The 16853-nt window shown below is 43.2% G+C and overlaps 1 protein-coding gene across 3 annotated transcripts in view; it reads left to right on the plus strand.

Annotated features, from left to right (window-relative positions):
- The first annotated feature begins 633 nt into the window (after nt 1–633).
- Nucleotides 634–16853, plus strand: part of MYRIP (myosin VIIA and Rab interacting protein) — a 143508-nt gene continuing 127288 nt past the window's right edge. For 2 of the 3 annotated variants that reach the window (XM_033165238.1, XM_033165240.1), the window contains exons 1-2: nt 634–847; nt 15732–15882. In XM_033165238.1, coding sequence (XP_033021129.1) covers nt 15773–15882 — 110 coding nt within the window. In that variant the 5' untranslated portion in view covers nt 634–847; nt 15732–15772. The remainder of the gene's footprint in view (nt 848–15731; nt 15883–16853) is intronic. The other variant, XM_033165239.1, reaches the window with a different exon arrangement.

Raw genomic sequence — 16853 nt, forward strand, 5'->3', positions numbered from 1 at the left:
CCTCCAGTGCACTTTGCCCATGTTCAAAAGCCCCCTCTCCTCTATGTTATAACATCCCCACATTCCAAGACTGTTGCGGGGGGGGGGGGTTCCGCCTTGTGCTTTAACTTAAAGCCCCTCCCTGGCTGCTGCTTTCTCCTGAGGTGCGTGTGCAGCAGCTGCCTCCCTTCCCGCCGCTCCCTGACGATACTGCCCCCCAACTGCTGCAACGTGGGCGCGCGCCACGGCCTTGGCATTCGCACAGCGCGCAAACGGGGAATCGGTGCGCGCGCGCGCGCCGCCCACCCCACCCCGACGGAGAGGCAAGAAGATCAGCTCGCTGGAGACAGATCCGGGAAGCGCGACCGCGACCAAAGCGCGCGACCGAGGCGCGCGTTCCCTTACCAACCGCCTCAGCCTCTCCTCCTCCCTCAGGAGCCACCGCTTCCTTCTGATTGGCCGCCTGGCGTCCCGGCCAGGTGTCGGCGGCGGGAGGCAGCGCAGCAGCCCGGAGAGGGCGACGAGGGCGGGAACGGGTTGGCCGGGGTCGTTGCCGTTGCCGCTGCCGCTGCCGCTGCCACGACCCGACGCTTTGGCTCCGCTGCGGCCGCCCCGTCAGCGCTCGCCGAGGAGAAGGAGGAGCCCCCCTGTCGGGAGAGCGAGCCGGCGAAGGTGGAAAGCCGTCACTCTCCCGTGACAGCCGCCAGGGTAGCGCCGAGGAAGCAGCAGTCAGCGACTGGTCTCCTCATGGGACGCCCGCCTCGCGCTCGGGAGACTCGCGCCTCATAGCTGGACACGCCGCCGACGCCTCTGCGGGTCCGGGATATTGGAGAGCCGCTGGGCGCGCGCGCAGCTGCCCAGGCTGAAGGTGGGCTTCCTTCCTTCCTTCCTTCTGGCGCGAAAAAGAACCGGCACCTCAAGGTGTCCCGCACCCTGACAACCTATGCATGCGGGCCGGGGTGGGGTGGGGGGTAGTGGGGGTGGGGAAGACGCGGTTTGAAGGACTTGTGGACCCGCCTTTGGCTCTGGGGACGACGGGAGTCCTGCCGGAGATGGGGGGGGGGGGGAGGGTCGGGTGTCAGTCGGTGGTCAGAATCGATGAGGGAAGTTGCCCGCCAGCTTCCATTTTGGTGCATCTCTCTCTCTCTCTGGCTTTCTGCGAGGACTGATAATTGTCCACCTCTTTTCTTTTTTTGCCGGTTTCCTTTCTCGCAGTGCCTGGTGCTGCAGGGGAAGGGAGAATGTGTCTGGTGCCGCTGCTCCCGAGGCGATTGCTCGCTTGGACTCTGCTTCTGCTATGCCCACATTTCCGAGCTGGGTCATGCGGGGAGGCAGATTCCCGGCTGACTTTGACGTTAGGACGGCGCCAGGGTAGCTTAGAGGAAAAAAACTGGGCTGGGATTCCTTGGGATATATATATATTCTTGAAGATCAGCTCTCTTCCCCCCCCCCCCACCACCTTGGCTTCCGGAGTTTGGGCTCCAGTGTGGCGTTTGTGCTGCCCCTTAACTGCCTTTGCAGGTAATTCCAGCGCTAGGGGCCGAATGGCACACAACTGGCTTGGCATTAAGTGAAGAGACCGTGTTAAGGGAAAGGGGGGCAGGCAGAGGAAGATGGAGCAAGCAGGGATGATGAACAAAATCGGAAAGGCTGCTATTGCTTTAAATGATGTGAAGCCCAAAGCTATGCATGTTTAGTGGGAAGTGAGTCCCATAGAGATCAACAGGGATTACTCTCTGGGTTTGTACCCTTCAGCTGATCCCTCTCTGCTAGCCTAGAAGTCAATATGTTGGTACATTGCTTTGAATAAGTTATTGTGTTGCTACTATTGTACTCGGGTTTTGGGTTTGTTTGAAAAATAATTTATGATGGCCTTTCTTCTATGCTGTTGAATCAACCAAAGGTGTTTGTGTATATGGGTGTGTGTTACTTGCTCTGTGCTAAAGATAAACTTCTCTTGATGGCGTAGTAAATGTTGGTTTTATGTCTGTATTTGATGTCATTAAAAAGGTGAATTTGTAACAGTCTGGAAATCAAACTTCCATCATTCCTGTATTCATCTTTTTTTTTTAAATGAAAAAAGCCCTGAGCAGTGTTAACTGCTTGAAGCCATTGTCCCTTTCTGCTCATTTCATTTATTTACATTAAAGGACTAATTGGATTTATTTAGTTTGGATTGTTGGCCAGCTGGTCAAATAACTTGGCAGATTTATTAAAACATGATTATCTGATCACAAATAATTGCTCCTATTATTTATTATTAGAAAGCAACACAATGTTTTGCTCTGTAGTAACTTCCAATAGATTTTGGAAACCGTACTGGACAATATCATACATGCAATATTGTGACACTGCATTATTTCTGCTAGTATATACAGCAGCACCTTTCAAAATCATAGGAAGCATGTGTTACTATAACATTAACGTGAGGACAGCACATTGCAACTATGCAATAAAATGCCATCTGGTCAAAGTTAACTTGTCTTAAGCAAATTAATTAAAATGATGAGTGCTGTTGTGCTGAGCTGTATTTTTAAATTAATGTAACCAAATTGGAACAAAAAGTGAAGCAAAATGCTTTAAAATGTGGCTGTGCTGTTAAGTATATCCTAGGGAATACTGTACAACCATGCCTAAGGGAATTATATTGATGAATATGCTGCATGTGCATTAAAAAGCTTACATATTTTCGTTTTCCAAATTGGCTGTTGGAGCCAAGGACTCTTTATTTCTACAGAAATAGGGGTGCAATGCCAAAGCTGAGCCCCTTTAAGTCCATTAATTATGGGAGAGATTTAAGCATGTGCTTAACTTTAACTTACATTGCAAGGCTTAAAGATGCATAACTTGTCCTGTGTTGGTCAGGCTTCTCATCCCTACTCTTCCTTTGAAAATGCTCTTCCAGATATTGGGAAGAAATTTTGGTTTTTGCATCCTAGAACCGCCAGCAAGTGACATGTCTAATTATTCTATACCAGGGCCACAGTTCTGTCCATGAATTGTGCCTGTTGAGGAGCTACAGGATTTGTCAGGAACTTGTAGAATGAGGGAGATGCCATCACCGTGGTGGCTACACTGACACAACACTACAAATACGCTGGCAGAATGCCTAAAATGAACAGTGTCATGGGAGGGTTGTGGTGGCACAGATAGATTTAGGCCATAGCGCATGTCTTTCTTTTACAGTGTCTCCCTTTGCCGAAATTAGGGAAACCATTTAGGGGAACCAACTGGCAACCAACTCTATTCATATCATGAGGCACAGCCATTGACCAGCACTAGTGGCCAGGATACTTCCTGCTCCTTCTCCTGCTCCCTGTAGACAGGCTACTGTGCCCTGGCAAGCTCCATGGTAGTTATACAACACATGAAGGCATTTTTTATGTGGAGCTGGTGCCATACGGGATGCTACACTTGCCACCTTGCAAGGCGCCTACTGGAGTGACTGGTTAGCAACCCCAGATGTGTATCATTTCCTTTCGGGGTCTCCTCCATCCCAGAAGCTGTTCAATAAACTATTCCACACTGCCATATGCTTTATTTTGCTGTTGTTTCTGGGATCTGGCTCCAGCTGACCCCATTGGGATGAAAATCCCGAGACAAGACTGACTTTTCAGCGTCCACAAGTTGGATGGGAGCTAATGCCAGGGTATATGAGGCAGTCATGAGGTGTGATGTCATAATAAAGCACCGGTTGGTTCATATAGGGAACAGCCTACAGGCCCTGTAGTGCCCTTCCTGGTTGGCTTAAGTGGAAAGGTGCACAGTCCCACCTTTCCTAGTGTGGGGCTCTACACTTCCTGAAAGTAAAATCTGAGTTGCTCCACCTGGCAAGGGCTTCTCCTGCAGTCCGGTACTCCTGGTATAGATGACTTGGTGTGCAGATTGTGAGTAAGAGAAGAGGCAAATTCCCTGTGATGTATCTGTTTCCTGTGGCTGAGTGGTAGGGAACTGCCCTGTGTCATTTGCAGTGTGAGTTTGAGGCAGTGGGCCTACTCGGTAGTGGCGCCTGCTCTGTGAAACGCCCTCCCATCAGATGTCAAGGAAATAAACAACTATCTGACTTTTAGAAGACATCTGAAGGCAACCCTGTGTCAGGAAATGTTTTTATGTCTAATGTTTTACAATTTTTTATGTGCTGTAAGCCGCTCAGAGTGGCTGGGGAAACCCAGCCAGATGGGCGGGGTAAAAATATTATTATTATTATTAATATTATTATGAGTTTCCTGACAGTTGCCCCTCTCAGGGTTTTTGCTGCTGTTATTGTCAGGCTTGCTAAAAGTGAGTGGTGCCAAACTCCCATCTTCTGCTTCCTAACTTTGTCCCCTGTATACAGAGCCACTGGAGGTTGTTGCTGTTACTTTCCGTCTCTGCCACTACCCTGTATTATGAATCCTGGTCCCTCCCTTCTACTTCTTGAACCCTTGCCTTAGGCAGGGTTTTGGTATGCACTGTAAATATCCTGCTCCAAGGATGGGGGGGGGGGAGGGCTGTGCTGTGTGAGCTCTCCTGGTGCATTGGGATGTAAAACAGCAGCTGTGAGCAGTATAGGGGGATTTGAGTCCCTACCTGGAGAGATGCCTGGGGACTGGCAGTAATGTGTTCCTGAGGCTCTGTCACTGCAACTGTACATGACTGCTGCTTAGGATTGCTCTGTAAGTGCTGTTGTCTATGTTATGCTTATGACCTTGGTATCAGCATTTCTTGATAATTGAATAGGAACATATAATTTAGATACAGGTGGGTAGCCGTGTTGGTCTGCCATAGTCAAAACAAAGTAAAATAAAAAAAATCCTTCCAGTAGCACCTTAGAGATCAACTGTTTGTTCTTGGTATGAGCTTTCATGTGCATGCACACTTCTTCAGATACACTGAAACGGAAGTCACCAGACCCTTAAATATAGTGAGGGAGTGGGGAGGGGTATTACTCAGAAGGGTGGTGGGAGTGGGTGATCAGCTGATAGGTGTGGAAAATTTAGACCACAGCACCACCCGTATCCCTATTATGTATGAATAGAGTATGGCAATTTGTCATAGATAGCAAAACAATGCTGGTATGTATATCATGATCAAATGAGTGATTTGCTATATCTTACTGCCCTGTGTTAGTTCCTTGAAAGCTTTTAAAAATGGATATAGCTTATTACCAAGGCAAGAAGCCAACTTTACCTTAATGTGTTTCCATAAAGAAATACACAAATAAGTTTGCCAGCTTTCCAGTGATGAAGCACAGCTGATTCAGTGGAAACCAGTTTGGCACTAAATTAAAATAAGCTTGTAATTGTGTCCTGCAATTACCTTTCAGTAATAAAATGATTTAGAGAAATCTATGCAAAGAATTATGGCTAATGATGATGTTTCACTTGTAGGCCAGAAGGTCAGGGAGGGAGTGTTTTCTGGGTATATGATTTATGTTTTGCTTTTAAAAAACAAACACAGAAACAAACAAACACGCACACAAACAAACATTTTATGGGACACCAGGGCCTGCAAGCCCCCCCCCCCCCAAGATTCAAAATGATGCTTGAACTTGAGAAGTTTATGCAAAAGTATAATATGTCAAATTCATTTTGGCATCTTGTCTTTTTAGGTCTGAGACAGCATGCTTTGAATGAATAACAATTTATTTGCCTCTTAAGAATGTGGCACACCAAATCACACAAGCATATATTTTCAAATAAATTTATTTACTTTGAGCATCATTTTGAGGTTTTTGGATTTTTGCTTCTCGTACTTTTGGTGGTGCCCCTGCCTTTTCCTACCACAAGCAAAGATCAGGTGATGAGTATGTTGGACTTGCATGCATTGCTTAAGGGCGGCTGGGTAGCTCTTTGGTCATGATCTCAACTTGTTGCCATATTTTATTTTTGGAAGACACTCTTTCTCTAGATAAGATTAGGTAAATACCCTTGTCTGGTGTTGTGTAAGGTTTGGGTCAGGGATGCCAACTTGAATATTGAGGGAGGGATGTAATCGATCCAGATAATCGATCTCATGACACAGTGCATGCACACCATTTGAATGGCAATGCCCATCAACTTTGGGGAGACCCCGGCCCCCTCATATAATTTATGGGGGGTGAAGCCCCCCAAGCCCCTAAGAGTTGGCTCTTATGGACTGGGTAGTGAAGTAATAACCAGTAGTAATCGTGGCTCCAAAATTAGGCAGATCTCTCTCCCACAACATAATTGTGAATGTCTTTCTTTTACATTAAGGAAAATTGGTTTATTTCTTAGTTCGACTAGCAATTGAAATTTATTGCCTTATTAGCATGCACTATCGTGTTTAGTTGCTTTTGGAGGCTGTTTCGAGGCTGCAGCTAGCAGAGCTGTCAGGTGGGAACAGATTATACTATGTTCTATTGTTTGTGTAGGGGACGCGGGTGGTGCTGTGGTCTAAATCACTGAGCCTAGGGTTTGCCGGTCAGAAGGTCGGCAGTTCGAATCCCTGCAACAGGGTGAGCTCCTGTTGCTCGGTCCCAGCTCCTGTCCACCTAGCAGTTTGAAAGCATGTCGAAGTGCAAGTAGATAAATTGGTACAGTTCCGGCGGGAAGGTAAATGCGTTTCTGTGTGCTGCCCTAGTTCGCCAGAAGCGGCTTAGTCATGCTGACCACATGATCCGGAAGCTGTCTGCAGAAAAACGCCGGCTCCCTTGGCTTATAGAGCGAGATGAGCACCGCAACCCCAGAGTCATCCGCGACTGGACCTAACGGTCAGGGGTACCTTTACCTTTATTGTTTGTGTATATTTTACAGAGTTTTGCTATATGCCACTCTGATTTACCTGGGGGGGGGGGAAGTGAGGTAGAAATAATTTTACACTTTAAAAATGTGTGATGTAAGGCCATGGCTATATTTTTCAGTCATCTGGACTACTGTCCCTATAGCCAGCTTCCCTAGCGTAGCTTTTCTCACCCTGTGCTATTCTGTATTCTGGACTGCCACATTTGATCAGATTGGATGGGTCTACTAAATGGATAGCCTTGCTATACTTGCAGGTAGCTAAGCTAGATAGATTTCTGGAACTCTTTCAGCCCTAGGATCCTAGGATGATTATTAGGTAGTGTTTGTATTTTTGGCCCTTCTCCTTCTGCATTTTGGTTGCTACTTTCTCCTTCCCCTCTCTCTGCTTATAACAGTGGACATGCATCTTTATGTGCCAGTCTTGAACTGGAAGTGAGGGACGAGCTGATCTATTTTGCCATTGGTCCTTCACACTTTTGTATGAAAAGAAAAGAAAAGAAAATGAGAGAAAGAAAGGAAAGAGTAAAAAGAAGCCTGCAGAAGCCTGTACCTTCCTTAGCTACTTCTGGCTGAGTACTCCTACATATAAATTCTGCTCATTTGCTATTGCAGACCTTGGCTACCTCCCAAGGTAACCTTTTCACCATAAAGCTACTCTGCATTGATCTCAGCTTATAAAAATCCTTGTTCTAGCCTGGTTGGTTCTTGATCACGCCTCTCTCTGTGCTGTCCTGACAAACCTCATCTGGATCTAACTCTTGATTGACTGTCGACTTCTCCTGAACAGTTAGCAGATCATGCTAGAACACCGTCTAGTTCAACCCCCTGCTAAATTGAAGCATGTTTTCTTTTAGACAGTTAAGCGAGAGAATGGATGGGACTGAGTCTAATGTTGTGCTACTGCCAGCTTGGTGTTTGTTGCACATGCAGTGCACTGCAATGTTGAGCACCACTGTACACCCCACATTCCAAGTGGCATTGTTGCAGTCAATTTCAGGGCCAGCTCTAATATGCAAATCATGAAGAAATATTACCTTTGAACATCTGCGGAGGAATTCACCACTACTTGGAATTTGTTTTTTCCACGTGGGAATTTAAAATGGCCTTTCAAATCCAAACTACTTCTCTACTCTGGGAACTGATTCCTTAGTATAGGAACCATAGACCCACTTTACATCTATTGGCAAAAGAACTATTTTTAGTATGTGGGGAACTTCTGGAGCAAAGGCAAACACAACAATAAATGTATTAAATTGTTTCAGCATAATTATTTTTTAAAAAAGAATAAATAAAAAGATGTGAACCAAAGGAGCTAAAATAGTTTATTATGGACTCAGCTATACAGCTGCAAATAAAATGTTTTAAATGTGCTGTAAAGTGCAATATACAAATGTGACACTAGATGATGACAGTGAGCTATGCAAAATTTAATGTCTTTTTCAAAACGCTTTTAAAAAGCATTTTCACAGAGTTTTATTTTATATGTGCGTAGATTCCACCTATGCCTCAGATTTTATTATTCTTTGAAAATTTCAGCAACTGGAGTAATATTTAGTCTTCATTTGGCACTCTCTCAAGTGCTCAAAGCTCATAATAGCTGGTAAGCAGTCTTTTTACTGCAGGCGGCAGGTGAAGCTGAGAGACAGTACAGTAACTTGTCCAAAGCTGCCCAGGGGTTTATAGCTGAAAACAGTATTATAAGAATAATTTATTATTTGGCAATGCGGACTAGGGACTTCTGAGGGCATAGCTGCTGCTCTTAGCTGCTGCATAGCATCACCCTGTCTCTAATCCCTATTTTAAAAGGGGCAAATCTGTGCTTATACTTAGGCTGCTGTCCTGTACACATTTATTTGGGCTAGGTATCAGTAAACAAGTGAGGTTTTGCTGCATAAGATCAGGTCACGATTCTGCACACAGTTGCCATCATGTGAGTCCTGTTAATGTAAGCGGATAATACAAATGGGTAATGAATAGTAAATGTCATTATTTAACAGGTGGGATATAAACCAAGACACCCTATAATTAGCCATCAGGATCAATTTCAGTTATCAAAAAAATAATCTTGACAGGGCTTGATCTACCATCTCTTTTAAGAACGATTTTTTGCCTGTTCCTATGGCACCTGAAAGGTTGTGTTAGAAATATAAACATGATTTTCCCCAAACCATAATCACTGAAGCAGTCCCAATAAAAATACAACCTGAAGTTCGTTTTCTCCTTAGAAAGAAGCTCTGAAACAATTTTGAGAGTCTCTTTGTTCTGCTGATGTTAACCCTTTTGTGATTCCCCAGACCTGAACAAAGGCATGCACCCTCCTGAGTTGCTCTAGAGATAAGTCAGAATAAATCCAGATTCCATACTGGTTTGAGGACATGCTCAAAAGGACAAAGAAACATTGCTTAAAACTAAGTAGGTCTAAGTCTGGTTGGGTCGCCTTGTAGCTGCACGATGAAATAAAGGCAAGCTATGAATGTCGTGGTTCAACAAATAAACTTGCTTGTGTTGAGTCCACTTCCATGCCCATGGCCCACTCTTTGCGTGTGGTGAATGGGATGGCTGATTTATCATTGCCAAAAGCAGAAAGTGAAGTTTTGCAAGCTAACTCCCAAATTTCTGTGGCTTATGAATTGGATAACTGGTTTCCCCTGAGAAGGCAAATGCCATGAAAGTAGCTGTCATGTAGTGTAAGGAACTTGTCTGAAATTGACATCAGTTCTAAACTGGTGGTTTTCTAGCATCATATCTTGCAATGCCAGTTCCATGCTGATTTATTTGCTTAAGAGCCTTTATTGTAGAACTCTTATGTGCTGCACAAGATCCTGGGCTGCACGTTAAGGTCAGGTAGGACCTGCTTGTCTTACTAGTTCTCTGTTTGAGCTATGATTGAACCCTACAAGCCACCCATCCCTCTCCTGTGTCTGTACACTGCTGGAGAAGGTCAACAAAGGTGAAAAAAAATGTGAAGTTTCAATCAAGGTTAATTCTCTGGATCCAACTTTCTGTACAGAACTACATCAGGGATTTAAGGGGAAGGAAAAAATAGTTTTTGATAGTGTCAGCATAATTTTGGAGGAATTCAAAATGCAACTGCTTTTGCAAGTTAAAAAAAGATCTTTGTGCAAATAATATGGTTTTAGAACAGTTGTTTGATAACGTTGTCCAACTGTTAAAAAAAGTAGTATGGTATGGATAGATGGTCTCTATAATAAAGAAAATGATGTTGTGTTAATAAGTAACAATATGCTATTTGTTGCTCTCTTTCACAGGCAGTTCCCAGTGAAAGTGCTGTCTCGTGTTTATTTCATGTGACCATTTCAACAGGCAGTGTTTCATTCATGTGGCTGCTTAGTTAGAAACTGCACATTTTTCTGTCTTGGCTGTTAACATTATCAGCTTGTTTGCTTGGATAATTATACTCTTTTGAAAGTTCAGGTCTTAAGGAAAGAATTATGACATTTTCCTGAATTTTGTGTGCTACATTTTGCTGATAAAATAATGTGAAGCCATTTACCCAATAATTTTATTCATAGCACTTTTCTTAGACTGCACTTAAAGGTATGCAATCTTTGTAATAATAAAACAAAATGTTGCTTGCTTCTAGCCTCTAAAACAATCCCTGAAATTCGATCAATTGCTAAAATTACTTAGAACTGTTCCTGCCAATCCAGTGGTAGTAAATCTAAACAAAGAGTGGCATACATTTGGGGGGATGGGGAAGCAACAACTAGCATGGATTTCTCAGGACCATCAGTGCATTTCTAGCAGTTACTTTGCTAGATTGTTTAGAATGAACAGAAATCATGATAAAGATCACCAAAGCTCCCACCCTATGTGAATTGCAGGTGTTGGATGCATCCTGTTGGACTCAATTTAGCACACATCTAATCAATGAATGTCAGTTTTAAAAAAAATACATATGAATGTGTATCAATATTTTGGGGCACTGAGCAGGTGCTCCAAGGATTGCCAACTGTTTTGGCATTGTGGACATTATATCATTATGTTCTGGGTTCCAATTCTAGTACTGTGAAGCTCTATTTCAACCCTTCATAGACATAAGGAACAATTACTTGGTATTTCTTAAAGGGCTTATTCATTTAAGGGCTGAACAGGAATGAGAGGAAGTGTGGGTGGCCTCATGGTCAACCTGGCAAGAGCAGATAACAGTGACTACTTCCTCTACAAAATGTCTTAATCTTATTGAAAATACATTGACTTCCTTCAATTATAAATTTGCTTTGACTGAAATTGAGTAGCAACTGTACTCATCATGTTTATGGGGTGTTGCCTTAGCTCCAGTAGCTCAGACTTCTCTTCTATGTCATAGCCATTAATGGCAATCCTGATGATCTGACTTTCCCCAAGTCCATGTACTGATCATCAACTCTTTATTGGCCAAATACTGCACCAGCAGCAGGTTGTTTTGGTAAAGCTTAGTGACTATTTGCAGTTGCAAAGTTGTTTCGTGCTGTTCAGAAACCCTTGAGTCAATTACCCTGTTTTTTAATGTGTCTCTTCCAGTAAATTTGCCATTGCAAAACCTGGGAAACATATTGCAGAATTAAGTCACAATGGTTTTGAAGCAGAATTAATACCTATAAACTGTTTTGACATATTGGAATCAAAGGCTAGAAAAGTACATACACCTGTTGTTTTCTGCAAAACTACACTACATTTTATTATGTTGGCAGATCATGATCTTCTGCAATGTCCCCCAACCTGATGCTCTCCAGATATTTTGTCCTGAATCTGAAACATCTGGAGGGCACCAGATAGGGGAAGTCTTGCCTTGTGGGTAGATCCAATGTGAGTTATTGAAGTGCAGCAGCAATAGTAAAGTGGTAGTATTAAGGTAGGAACTGCCGGTTGTCTCTGTGAAGCCATAATAGGTGTATTGGGACCAGTGATTTTTAACTTAGTCAGAAGTGATTCAGAGCTAAGGTTGAGCAGAGAAGATAGTCAGATTTGCAAATGATACTAAATCATTCAGGATGGTAAAAACTAAAAGGGATTGCAGAGAGCTCCAAAAGAATATCTCTTGGCTGAGTGAATGAGCATTAACATTTAGTTCAATGTTAGTATGTGCAAAGTCAGGGCACCCCCCTAGCCGGAACTCACCAGGACTCAGTCCCAGCACCTCTCAGGTGGGTGCCATTGCCATTATAAGAGAACAAGGGAGGTGTTCATGGTGAATTCTGGCACCTCTTTTTCTAGAAAAATAGCACTGTTAAAGTGATGCTTATTGGGGCAAACAAATCACATATAGGATGATGAACTAGTGGCTGACTGACCAGGAAATGGATCTTGTAGTCATAGTGGATCTCAATGAAAACATTAACCCAGTGTGCTGCAGCTGTGAAAAAGACAGATTGTTTTGGGGTTCAGAAATAAAAGTGCCAATAACATAATGCCTTATGGTGCAGTCATACTTGGAATACTATGTACAGTTCTGATTACTGCATTCCAATGAGTATATTGTGGAGCTGGAAAAGGTGCACAAAAGGGCATGTCTAGATTAAAGTTTTGGAGAGTGTTTCTCTAGAGCAGGAGTCAGCAACCTTTTTCAGCCGTGGGCCGGTCCACCATCCCTCAGACCATGTGGTGGGCCAGACTATATTTTGAAAAAAAAGAAAAGAAAAGAAATTCCTATGCCCCAGAAATAACCTAGATTTGCATTTTAAATAAAAGCACACGTTCTACTCGTGTAAAAATACCAGGCAGGCCCCACAAACAACCCAGAGGTGTATTTTAAATAAAAAGACACATTCTACTCATGTAAAAACACGCTGATTCCTGGACCGTCCATGGGCCGGATTGAGAAGGCGATTGGACCATATCCGGCCCACGGGCCTTAGGTTGCCTACCCCTGCTCTAGAGCTTCACTTCAGGCGCTGGAGTTGTATGAGCAAAGCAGCCAGATTAAAAGATAGCAAGAGAGTTTAAGGGGGAAAGCTGTTATCCAGATTCCATTTCCTTTAGTTACTGGCAGCTAGCAGTGTTTTGTTATATTTGAGTTTATCTACAAACAAACAATTATTTTACAAATATATGGGTAGAGCATAGGTGGAGGCACAGCTTGGAAGAGGAGGCAGCTGAATCCAGTGTCTTACATCAGATCTCCAGGGAGAGGCAGCTCCCTATTAAAATCTTACTGTCCTGCATATGCTCAGGTCCTGCTTCTAGGCTCCCAATAGGCATTTTGTTGGTCACTGTGAGAACAGGAAGCTGAATTAGGCATGCCTTTGTTCTGATCCAAATGGGCTCTTCTTATGTTTCCTTTTAAGTCTTTCCTCCCAAGCCATAATTGCCCTTAATTATTATTGACTCTTCCACTGGCAGAGTTACCAAGATACATATTTTGTTAGGGAAACTATGCAGACCCCCCCAAGTGTCCCTATTTTCCAGGGGCAGTCCTGGATTTACAGAAGCCGTCCCAGTTTCTGATTTGATCTCTTTCCTTAGGACATCCCTATTTTCATTGGAGGAGTTATGTGACTCCCCGAGCCAAGGAGATAAGTAACTATACAACTTTTAGAAGACATCTGCAGGCAGCCCTGTAAAGGGAAGTTTTTTTTAATGTTTAATGTTTTATTATGTTGGAAGCTGCTCAGAGTGGCTGGGGCAACTCAGTCAGATGGGTGGGGTATAAATACAGTATTACTACTACTACTAAAAAATAGGGTATGGTTGCAGGTACATGGCCAGTAAGCTAGGAGACGTTTGGAAAAGATGACTCTCTTATTCTCCCATCTCCTAGCCCAGTGGTTCCCAATTAGCTAAGTAATGCAGACCCCTTGTTTTTCAGATGCCAAACTTCTGAAAATTTTGACACCACTGTGGTAGTTTTTGTTATGTGAATGGTGCCACAGACCCCCCTGGGTGGGTTACACAGACCCCCAATTGGGAACCACTGCCCTAGCCTATTGGCCATTTACCTCACATGATCAGTTCTGCATTTCATTATCTTCTGATCCATAAGCAACTGCATCAGTCCTGGTCTGGCCCTACAAACAAGCTGAAGCTGAATAATGTTCATGGAACTTAAATGATGATGGCTGGCAGAACTGTTGACCTAGGTGGACCAGATTATCTGGTCACTCCCATTTTCACCAGCTAATGTTAGTGTTTGCTTGATGTGTCTGTTCTTTTCATGTTTTTTTGTGTGGATCTGATTCACAACAGTGGAACACTGCATTGCCAGTAATATTGAAATCCACCCCCCCCCCCCGCTAATTTCACTCAAGGTGCCTTCTTCTGTTGGCTATGTACATAAATTAATAGCCAGTACTGTGGGGAAAATAAAAATGGGAACTGGGAATTTGGTTTGGGTTTTTTTCCAGAGTAATTAAACAACTCATGCTCATTTCAGTTTGTATGTGTGTGTGTGCATTTTTACTGGAGTTGTGACTGGCATGTATGTGCTGTTCATTAGTTCTAGCTTTATGGGCAGGCTTATTATTGGATTGCCTTGAGGATCAAAGGCTAAGGCAGCACTACTCAAAGTGCTTGAGCAGTCTCAATTGCTTGTTCAGAATGAAGTATCTTTGATTACTTCTGTCCTCCAAATCTTGCATGTAATAACTTGCATTTTGCATCTAGAATCTGATTGTAAGGAAATTTTAAAGCCGCTTTCCAAATGTAGCATTTTCTGTTTACTAACAGCAAACTCATTCTTCGAGTGTGGATCGCTTCGTAGTTGAAACAGGTCCATCTACCTGCAAGGTGGAGGTCTCAGTAGGCTTGGAGGAAGCAGCAAATTGTGCGTTTGTTACGCTTTAAAACTGCCCTTCATCTCAAAGGATTCAAGGTGGCATAGAAATATTCAATAAAATACAACATGCATAAGTATTTAAACCACATGCCCATAACTAAACAATAATTTCCAACAAAATATACAAGGTTTTAGAGGACCCAACCCCTTACCCCCCACACACAAAAATGAAGACTGAGCATGCTTAGTGAATACAGAGTGCTGATTGAGTTGGGCGGTAGTATAATGGAATATCTTGGAAAATGGTTGCCTATAATCCTGAACAGGAGCACTCCATTGTGCAAAACCTTGTTTTGTGGGTAGCGGTGGTTACATGAATGACTGCTCTTCCATTAAAAAAAATCCTTTCACATAGAAGACTAAACTTTGGGAATATTATTTCTAGCCTAACCCTCTAATCCTTAACATACTAGTTTTCTATGTGAAGGTTTTTTTGTTTTTGTTTTAGAGGGAGAGAGGAGCATTAGGCATTTTGAATTGTAACATTTCAGAAGCAGATTCACCAGGGCCGTTCTAGACTGTGCCAGAACTGGGTTTCACAGTTAAAGTGGATTGGGAGCTTTTGCACAGCAAACCCTTTAGGCGAAAAGATTGGACTTTTTAGGATAAGCAAAATGGCAGGAAAATGCACTGGAAAGTGTAGGATAACACTCAATGCAATGCCACCTAAGCTCTCTGCAAAAAAAATCAAGATGAATGCTCAATAAACAGGATGTATGGAAGGGACCTTGGTGAGAACAAAAGAGGTTTAAAAAATATTGTCTTTGCCATACATTTTGCCCCCCCCCCCCATGCTGGCACACACTTCAAACTGCTTTTTGCTCTTGGTATGAAAAAGGACAGTTATTTGTACCTTTTTACCACACCATGGGGGTAAAGCAGCTTGAAGAGGTAAGAAAACAAGACTGCAGAGAAAGAGATGAGCATCTACCTGCAATTGCCATGCAAACCTCTCTAAATTGCAGCTCCCTGAAACTGCTTTGAGGTACATTTTGTTTTGTTGATCAATCTGGTGAATATTTTCCCTGAGGTGGAAGTTGACATGCAGTTTGACTCGTAAGAACTGTAGGCCTGAGATGTACATTGATTCTATATATATATAAAAGATTCACCCTCTCGTGAATTATACCAGTTTTTAAATGAGTATTCTTTTCTAATTTTTAGGAGCTCAGCTGGAGACCTGCAGTGAGTTTTTAGTTTTTACATTCTTTATTTTGTTTCCTTTTGTGGTTTAGGTTCCTTTAGTTAATTGATTGCACTGAAGATAGAACTAACCATGGGGAGGAAGCTAGACTTGTCTGGCTTGACTGATGATGAAGCGGAGCATGTCTTGCAGGTGGTCCAGCGAGATTTCACCCTCCGCAAGAAAGAAGAAGATAGACTGAGGTAAGACCAATGAAAGTGGAATGTGTAAGCATTTAGATAAGAAAACTGTTGAGCGGTATACATTTTGCACCATCTGTAATCTGAATTCATTATATTTTGACGTGATTGAATTAAGAATCCAACACTTCTGTTTTACAAAACTTAAGCAAATTTTTAGTGGCAGGCGAGAATTCTACTACTGAACCACCAATGAAAGTCTTTAGTGGAAGGTGAGACTGACTTGGGACACCTTGCTCTAGTTGGGGGAGGGGGGAGGGCAAGGTACTTGCTAGAGAAATCCCTCTGTAACTTGTTTGCATAATGTCTCATTAAGAGTATGGAGGTGTATACTTGCCTGAGATGTGGCCAAGGCTATGCATTCTGGTCAAGGTGTGGAAGATATTTGGTAGGCACCTGATACTTAGATTGGGCTATTCTGGATTCCTCTGATTCCTTGTAATAGTACTGTGCTTATTGCTCGAGGTGGAGCTAGCTGCTCCAGCACTCGGAGGTGGGGCTAGCCACCCGCAGGGAGCGTCCCAGGGGGCGGCACACCGATTTCACCCCCCTTCAGGGATGACACCCAGGGCTGACCACACCCCCTTTCCTCCATCAGTGCTCATTGCTCAGAGCTGAGACAAAGGAACATACAGTTTCAGGGCAAGAGTTCCAGAGAACCAAGGTTACAAATGTCCTGGCCTGTTATAACTATTTTGCTTCAGATAGTTATTTAAGCATAAAGTAATATGTGAAATGATAGACGATGAAGAAAAATAAGGCAGGAAACCATAAGTTAAGCAATCTTCTCTATTAGTGACTCATTCGCTATGGATTTCTACCAAGCACCTAGCCTGTCATTCATGTTAACTGAAAATTAAATTATAGTTACTTAATCCGAATTCATCATTTTTTTGTTCAGGTGTGGAAGTCCACCTGAGAGATGAGAGCACTGAAACCATACCACCTTAATCTAAAACTCAGTAATTGCCATG

Source organism: Lacerta agilis, chromosome 12 (assembly GCF_009819535.1).
Source record: "Lacerta agilis isolate rLacAgi1 chromosome 12, rLacAgi1.pri, whole genome shotgun sequence".
Taxonomy (NCBI): domain Eukaryota; kingdom Metazoa; phylum Chordata; class Lepidosauria; order Squamata; family Lacertidae; genus Lacerta; species Lacerta agilis.